This window comes from Castanea sativa, chromosome 1, assembly GCF_040712315.1.
Source record: "Castanea sativa cultivar Marrone di Chiusa Pesio chromosome 1, ASM4071231v1".
Classification (NCBI taxonomy): Eukaryota; Viridiplantae; Streptophyta; class Magnoliopsida; order Fagales; family Fagaceae; genus Castanea; species Castanea sativa.
In genome coordinates this window covers 72,682,917-72,692,285 of record NC_134013.1, presented here as the reverse complement: position 1 = coordinate 72,692,285, position 9,369 = coordinate 72,682,917, and the positions used below count along the sequence as shown (strand labels likewise).

Below are 9,369 nucleotides of genomic sequence, written 5' to 3'. Positions count from 1 at the left end.
ACTCCCCAAGAAAACAAAGACGTAAACTTTCAATTTTACCCTCTTCTCTCCCTCTCTCTCTCTCCAACTTGATGAAGTTTTCTGTAGGTGTAAGAGTATCACATAACGGTCCTCAGAAAACCAAGGCTCTAAGCAACCCAAAAGATTAGTTCAACCCTAGTAGTTGCTGACAGGTTCTTTTCTGTCCTTAGTTTTTGCTTTCAAATCCCTTTTAAATCTCTCTAATTAGGTCAGATTTCAACCTCCTTTCAAGTCGGATATCCATGCGAAACTGAAGTTTTTTGTGCTCGATTCGTGGTTTTAAGTTTTAATAGGTAAAAGGTCCCTTTTTAACTTGAAAATTTCAAAGTAGAAATCAGAGTTTCCATGACTTACTCTGTTTTCTGCTCTCTATTTGCTTCAAACTCAATAAAGACTATGATGGATTTATTTTATGGCGATCCTTAACAATTTTTTGCCCAAAACCCACTTCAATTTATTGAATATGGGTTCTACCAAAGGGGTTTTCTACCTAAAGATAGTTCTCTTTGCGGGGTTTTTCTTGGCCTCTGTTTCAAGACTCTGGCTTACTCTGTTCGGTTTCGTAAACAGAGTGTTCCTCAGGTATTCAACTACCATTTTTGACTTCAATTAATTATTTTTTTCTTTATATTTTTAAATTGACTAATTCAGTTTTCTATATTCTTTTCAGATACAACAAAAATGAAAATCTTTTCCAAGAAAAGAATCAAATTTGTTCCAATCCTATGGAAGTGGCATATTCTGAAAATTTTAAACAAGGGGATACAGAGTATGTTGGTTTTGGAAGGGGAAAATCCGATTGTTCTAGCATTCGTTCCCAAGAAAAAAATGAAACTGATTCAAATCATACTGAACCAGAGGCAGAGTTTAAGGTAGAATATTCTGAAAATTTTGGAAGAATGGAAGGACGGCACGATGAATTCGATGAAATAGAGTCAGAAACGCCTAAGTTTGAGTTCAAATTTAGGTTTCCTACTTATGAAGAAATCAGCAGAAGCAATAAAGTGAATGGTGGCAAATCTTTCAGCGTAGATAACACCAGTCCCTCCACAAGCACCAATAAGTACGCGTTTTTGTCTGGCAAGAGTTTTAGCCACTTCTTGGAGGAAACAGAAGCTTCAAGCTTTACAGTCAAAGAATTTTATGCTATTTCGGATAATACTTTGATTGGAAATAGCGCGACTCACGGTCATTCGTTTTTGTCAGAAGGAGATTCTCATTCTATTCAACAAAATTCAGTAGAAGAAGCAGTTCATGATGAAGTTTCTGAGAATTCTGAGGAGTCAGAGAGGCTAGAGGCTACGACTTCTTCTAAGGACGCTCATTCTGAGAAAGAACAATTGGGGGAGTCTGAGAATGATTCCTCAGGTGAAGAAAATGTTTCTGGTGAACATGATTTTCTTTCAGAAAAGGACTTCATGGCTTCAGATTTTGATTTGGATTCTATTGTTTCAAGCTCAGTTATGGATCAATTAGTTGATTTGAGCAGTGATGGATTTTTGTCAGAAAAAGATTTTGAGGGCACAAGTGATGGAGGCAATGCGGAAGACTTGGACTTGAATTCCGGGTATGAGCCAGAAGATTTTGATGGGGAAGATAGTGATATTCTGGAAGAGCTTCGAAAACTAGAAGAGTCTGATATGAATAATTCTGATACTCTAAACTCAGAAAAGCGTGGTGAGGATGTTTCTCATGATACCGGCAATTCCAAAGATGAACAATTTGTTGGCAAAGATGAAAAATCCGTGGATGGAAAACCCAATTCAAAGAATTCATCGGAGTGGGATGCTGAGGATTCAAATGGATTGGAAACATTGTGGGAACATCAAGAGTTGATAGAGCAGCTGAAGATGGAGCTGAAAAAGGTCAGAGCCACAGGCCTACCCACCATTCTTGAGGAATCTGAGTGTCCAAAAATAATTGAAGATTTGAAGCCTTGGAAGATTGATGAGAAATTCCAATATGGTGATCGAATGAGTGAGCTTCACAAATTCTACAAAAGTTACAGAGAACGTATGCGGAAATTCGATATCTTGAATTACCAGAAGATGTATGCAATAGGTCAGTTACTTGTTACCAGTTCTTGCTATTTAATTTTTAAATTTCTTTTCATGTTTTATTTATTTCTTTTAAGCAAAAATTTTCATATCATGTTTGTTGATGAGCCCATCTATAATTATGTACAATTAATAACATTCAGGTAAATGACATCATTAATTCAACCTAACTCTATTAGATTATTAAATTAGAGACAATTCTCTCAAAAAAAATAAATAAATAAAAGAGTAAGAGACAAGGACCCACTAAATCTGGTTAGTTGGGCATGAAAGAAGCATGAACCTAATTAGATCCCAACCAAGCCTTAGAGTAATTACTATTACATAAAAGTAGGAAGTTGTAGAGATTTATGTCATCAACTATTTTTCTCGTATTTTCTTGGTCATTTTTTCTTTTCCTTTTTTCAAGTTAGAATTTTGTGCTCTAGGTACAATTTTTTTTTCTTACGTACTTGTAAAACTGTGTAAAGGAACTACTTCAAAAATCCTTCCAGCAGTTGCAAAACTTGAAATTGTCTACTTTGAAATGAGTGTCATATGATGTGTAATCTCATTCTTGTTAATTATTGTCTATGTACCAAAACATTCTACCTGGGTATGCATACTGAGCTACCCCATTTGCCTTTTATGCTTGAGTCCAAAAATAATGGTTAGTTAAAGTTTCATATTCATTGTCCTCAGTGTCATTTGGCGGGCCAGAAATTTCAATTAGAACCACCATTTCATTTGAAAGACTTATCTTATTCTGGAATGACTTCTGCCGAAATTTGAATTTCTTGTTGTCCTGTAAGTCTATCACTGATGGTAATGCTCCACCAAAATTTCTTATAACTGATTTCTTTTTGTGAATAAACTAGTACTAAAAAACAAGAGAAATTTGGTAAAGCTAAAATGTGTGCTGCTTAAATTATAACTATTTAGGTAAAGTGAATTTTGGGATATGCTAATGCATAGCTGTCCTATTATCAAGACTATTAGTTTAAAGTCTAATGTGGAGGATGCACAACATCTCATGTGTCTCACGATGATTTTACAGGTTTTCTAGAGTCAAAGGACTCACTTCAATCGTTTTCAAGCCGCAAATCCTCGGCTCCAGCAATCAAATCCATTCTTCCACAGAGCTTCCGGCTAAGCAAACGCAAAAAGTCCGAACTTGACCCAATGACAAAGTTCATTACAGAATTGCATAGTGATTTGGAAGTGGTTTATGTTGGTCAGTTATGCCTTTCTTGGGAAATCCTTCACTGGCAATATGAGAAGGCCTTGGAGTTATGGGAATCTGACCCCTATGGACTACTTCCGTATAATGAAGTTGCAGGTGAATTTCAACAGTTTCAAGTGCTCTTGCAAAGATTTATTGAAAACGAACCTTTTCAAGGGCCAAGGGTTGAAAATTATGTCAAGAATCGATGTGTTAATCGTAACTTTCTTCAAGTACCCGTAATAAGAGGTGAGAATTCTCGAGACTCTTTTAACGTTTATAGATTGTGTTAATTATGATTGACTAATACATGATTTAGTAACTTTTTGCATGTTCCTCATCTTAGATAGTCTCATTTCTTGATTTGGGAGCAAAATTAAGTATTGCTCATTTCTTGATTTGGTAGCAAATTTAAATAAGTACAAACTTGCAGGGGACAAAGGGAAAGAGAAAAAAGGGAGAGATGATGGTGCAATTACAATTGACAAGTTGATAGAGAACTTGGAAGGATCAATGAGAACCATTTGGAAATTTATTCATGCTGATAAAGATGCATGTACCACGGTTCTAACATGTCGAAAGGAGGCACAAGTAGAACTCCAAAACCCTTCAGATTCTGTGCTTTTGATTGAGCTTAGAACAGATGTTCAAAAGGTTAGCTTCTCTATATTTCATATATAGACTCCTATTTTCTTGTTCTTTTAGCTTAACCATATATGCTCATTGTCTTTTCTAATGCACATTATTTTGGTATTTCAGAAAGAGAAGAAGCTTAAAGACATTTTCAGGAGTGGGAACTGCATATTAAAGAGGTTCCAAAAGCATCAAGAAGATGGCATAGATCATCATTACTTCTTCTCTCAAGTAGATATGAAATTAGTGTCCAGGGTCTTGAACATGTCTAGGATAACAACGGACCAACTAGTTTGGTGTCACAGTAAATTAAGTCAGGTTAGCTTTATCAACCGAAAGATGCATGTAGAACCTTCATTCTTGCTTTTTCCATGTTGATCGTGTTAGCTTTGTCAGTGTATATGTACATATCAGAGATCCCTAGGGAAAATATTGGAAAATTTTGCCGTGCTAATACTGCTCTGATGTATTTGTCTAACTACTATTGCTTCAATTAGTTATGTAAAAATTAAAGGGTAAATTCAATTACATGGCATTGAGAGCTGTAACTATACATGCAATAGCCAACAAGCCAAGTGAATGTGTTGCATTAGTCAATAAATTACATAATCAAATTTTATTGGAGAACTTAAAATACATTTTCTAAAGAATGGTGTTTAATTTTTTTCAAAATAAAATAAAAACACTCAGAGAGAGGGAGAGAGAGAGAGTCTAGCTTCAAGAAGACAATCAACTTCTTAAGTTTGGTGTTTATACAAAAATAATCTCTTCATGAAATATGATGATCTTTTTTATACTTGGACAATGCTAGTTATAAGATTCAAGTATTAGCCCCAAGTGTCATGATCAAATTTCTATCAAGACCTATGCCATTTTTTTTTAAGAAGAAAACCTGAAAACTTTAAAATTTTGTACATAAATATATAAACTAAAGAGTTGAATAAAAAACCTCTGCTAAAGATTCATTTCACAATAATTATTGTTGTTCTAGACGGATTTATCACCACGGCAGGTTGGACAAAGTGGTGGTTCAATCATCAATGGTAAAATTTTCTGCCCTGCGTGCGTTAGACGAATGTCGGTCCTTCAAAGGTGAGGCACCCCAACTATGACCTACCAATTACTAGCCTTTTTAATCCGTCAATTCCAAAGTTTTCATAATACTATACTAGTACGTTTTGTTGAATATAGGGGAGTCGGGGACCCCTCTATGTTTGTGGATTTTTCCTTTGACTTTTGCCTGGTCAAAATAAAAAGGATGAAAAAAAAAAAAAGATTAAAAAAAAAAAAACACTTTCATGAGGAGATATTCTCTCTCCTTTGTAGGTTAAAGATCCAAAAGATGAATCTCTTACATACGTAACCGTAGGTACTCTTATAACACATGGGTTCCACACAATAGTGCAACCCACATATTTGAGAGACCCGCTATATATAACAGTTTCAAGATATATCATCTGATTCATCTCCTCTCTTGCATTTAAGAAATTTAAATTAAAAAAAATTAGATCAATTTTCTAATAATTTTTTATTATTATTGAAGCTTAAGGTCATTGAAATTAAATTGAAGTAGTATTTTACATTTTTTGAAACTTGAGCAATAGAGCTTGATTTATAATATTATAAATAAATACTTTTTAAACTATGTGGTAAAGCATATCGTATAATGTATCATAGTTTTATTTTTTATTTTTTTTTATTTTACTTACTGATAAAATTATTGTAAGTGCACAATTGCACCTGGACCCAAAGACAATCATGGGCTCAGGCCCAATGAGCCTTAAACAATAAGATTTGTAGAGTGTGGGCTTGAAACCTAGGTTAGAAATGCTGGGAGCTTGATAACAGGCTTTTATAAGCAAACACAAGTAAATAACGAACGATAATGACAAATGGATCTCCTCGGACTAGAGCCAAGGACTACTTCTTTATTATTTCTCTTTCTTCCTTCAAAATTACAAGTTCTTAATTTCTTTCTTAGTTTCCCGATCCCCCTTTTCTTTGGCCTTTACCCCCTTTTATACTTCCTTCCCTGATACTTTTTGAACAGTGACTAGAAGTTTCCACCTCACTGTTCAGGGGTCACCTCCCCATTAATGCGGCCAGGGAGGTAGGTGCAAAGCCTTTAATGCGGAGGTGGCAGCCTTTATTCTTGATATTTTCTTTAATACTGGTGCATCTAGAAGATTCAGGATGTCCCCTTTCAACCACTGGTCTTTCCAGAGTTGTGTTTTGACCTTCATAATGAAACTTTGAATTCTCTAAGGCTTTTCCGAGGAGAAGTTCGTCCTCGGCTGTATCCTCGGACTCTCGGCGTATGGGCCGACTCATAGAGTTTAATCCTGGAGCAGGTCGGCCCTTCATGTTACAGCCCAAAGGCCCATATGCCCATTTGGGCCCTCTTACTCCCCACAATTATAGTTTGTAGAACATAGCTTGAAGGGAAAACTAAAATTCACCCTATGTGGTTTGATCTATCACAATTTAGTAAAAACTTTCAATTCTTACATTTGACCCTTAAGATATAAAATAATATGAAATTGCTAGAGTTTCATTCAAATTAAAAAATCATGTCATTTAAAGAGAGATTATTTACCTGTTGGGGTTTGGCCATACAAAATTTTTGTCATACATACCTTTCAATTATTACATTTTCACTCCCTAAATTTTAGAGTAAGGAAGATTTGAAGACTAAAAATATGTCAATGGATGTAGCCCTACAAATATTTCACATCTACTTGTGGCTAGTGATAACTGGTGTCACTCCATTAATGTGTTCAAGATCTTATTAAAACTATGCTTCGGAAAAAAAGTTGTATTCAATTTGTAGTGGTGAAGTTAGATTTAAATAAGGTATACGACGAGCTTGAAGGGAGATTTATTTGAAACACTTGAGAGAAATACCATTTTCCAAAGACCATTGTCAATTTTATCATGGATATGCTATCTAGTGTGACTTTTTCCATGATGTGGATTGGTGTTTTTCTTCCATACTTTTCATTTTCATAAGGCATAAGATAAGGAAATCCACTCTCACCATACTTGTTTTATCATGCTTGATTAAATTATCTATGGTACTTGATCAAGCCACTAGAGAACATTGCATTGCCTTGCTTATGTTAAACCTCTGATTTGTCCATAATATCACCCTCTTTTCTAAGGCCAAAACAGAGATTGTCAAAATCTCATACCTAATTCAGTATTTTTGTAAATACTTGGGCAAAGTTGTTAGCCCAAATAAATCCAAAACTCTCTTCTCACCAAAACAACGATTGGCATACTAAAGATACAAACAAACAAAAATCTGTCAAACCCTTGATAAACTTAATTGAGCATTCTTGTGGACAGAGTCCTTGAGACGTAGTCACCATGCTAAAAATTTATGGGGGCCTTGTCATTCATAAATCCAAACAAAATAATTTGGCTCTACTTACCAACCTAGCAAGGAGACTATGGACCAACCCAAAAAATTTATGAGAGGCCTTGACCATATAAACGTTTGGATTAACAATTGGCTTTCTTGTGGTCCTCTCCTCTCTTAGACAAGTAGTCCTAGGAGTCTAGGACCGCTTTTTAGAGAGGAAATTCAATTGAAGGAAGCCAACATGTTTTACACATAGAATAATTGTCATCTCAATCTTTAACCATCTAATTACCAATTAAGAATGACCTTATTATTAAAGCCACCACTCGACCACTATTCCATCAAACTTAGGACTCTTATTTGTGGCCCAATCCTCAAGGTACCATTATCTTAATTCTTTCCCTAATCCCCCGTTGAAAAAGTGGGATTGAATATAAAAGTTATGTGCCCCAAATAAAATTAAAATAACTCATAAGTGCCCCGTTATGATCACATAGAAACCATATCCTAGGTTCTTAGAGAGTGTTATTGGGCCAACAAGTGTGGGCCAATCAAAACATTGAAATCATCATTGAAATCAAAACATTGAACTCATAAGTGCCCCCCGTTGAATTCTTTTTGATCAAATCAGTAGCTCAAAGTGATTTTTTTTTTTTTGGGCATTAATCAACCAATCCATACACCAAACCACTTTTCAAATTGTCTAATTAGCCAATAAATTCTTCCACTTAGCCAGTTCCTAGTAACCAAATCGTTTGGATTTGATGGAGCTCTCTAGACCTTGGGGAAGTAGCTGCAATTGGAATTCTTCGTGACACTAATGGCTATTGGATCAAAGAGATTTTCCATAAACATTGGAACATCCATAAGCAAGCAATTAGAGTTATGGGCAGTAAGACAAAGATTATACATGACTCGGCAGATGGGTTACAGTGATGTAATATTTGATATTGATTCTATAACTGTACTAAATTTTATAACTTCCAAGTCTCACATTTGTTTTCCTCCTGTGTTTGGCTCCTTTGGTTTTGCATAGTAGGGAATTGCTAAGCTGACCTTGGAGGAGGGTGGTATAGTATCTCGACACGTGTTACGTGAGGCTAACCAATGTGTCAAACTTTTGACCAAGAGGGTAAGTTTACAACCAGAAAACCTGGCAAAAAAAAGTTTACAACCAGAAGAACTAGTAAAATTCAATTATATTTCAAATTCTGATTTGCAAGATTTTGAATAATACTTTAAGGGGTTTTAACCCTTAGTAGACTGATGCATATTCCCTCCTCATCTATTTTGTAACATGTTTTTTTTTTTTAAAGGTTTTGTTAACATGTTTTGGTTAGTGGATACAGAATTCTACTTTCAGAGGCTATGGGCTAACTATAAGTATGGTCTAACTAGTCACATCTTATTAATACCAATGGACTAAGCTCTAACTACCCATCCTTCAGACTTTGTGTTGCCGGTTCAACCTGCCTCGCTTCTCCTCTTTAAAAAAAAAATCATTATTCTCGTCTTAAATAGTCTCTTCTATCAAATGCACTAATTAGTGTTTGAAAATTTGCTGGGCTACAATTAAAGAGAAGTGGCAAAATTTATACCTCATGTCTATACTCACCAAAAAAAAAAAAAAACAGAAATCTAAACCTAAAATGTATTTAATTAACCCTTATATAGGACAAAATTTTGCTACAAAATTTGTTATAGCTTAAGGGCCAGGGATGGCAATAGGGCGAGGCGAGGCGAGGCCGGAGAATGAGATTTTCGTCCCCGCCCCACATGGTTGTTGTCCTTCCCCGTCCCTGTCCCTGCCTCTGGGTGTGGGGCAAACTACCTTGCCCCATCCCCGCCCTTTAGGGCCCCACAGGGACCTGCCCCTAAAACAATTATATATATAAATAAATAAATTTTTTTGCTACAATAATAGAAATCACAACAAAACAAAATGTTTTTTTTTTAAATCCAAGCATTTAAATAAACCAAGTACTTAAATAGTCTAATACGTAACAACATAATTCAAAATTTCTTATAACAAAATAAACATTGTCTTTGCATGAACAAAATCATCAAGGATAATTGACTAGTTCTTTAACAAA

At 35.2% G+C, this 9,369-nt stretch overlaps 1 protein-coding gene across 1 annotated transcript; it reads left to right on the top strand.

The window, feature by feature from the left end:
• The first annotated feature begins 294 nt into the window (after positions 1-294).
• Positions 295-4,366, top strand: LOC142622824 (uncharacterized). Its single transcript, XM_075796373.1, has 5 exons — positions 295-603; positions 692-2,082; positions 3,115-3,528; positions 3,713-3,933; positions 4,039-4,366. The coding sequence occupies exons 1-5, from the start codon at positions 434-436 to the stop codon at positions 4,288-4,290; spliced, it is 2,448 nt and encodes an 815-aa protein (XP_075652488.1). The 5' UTR covers positions 295-433; the 3' UTR covers positions 4,291-4,366.
• Positions 4,367-9,369: the final 5,003 nt, after the last annotated feature.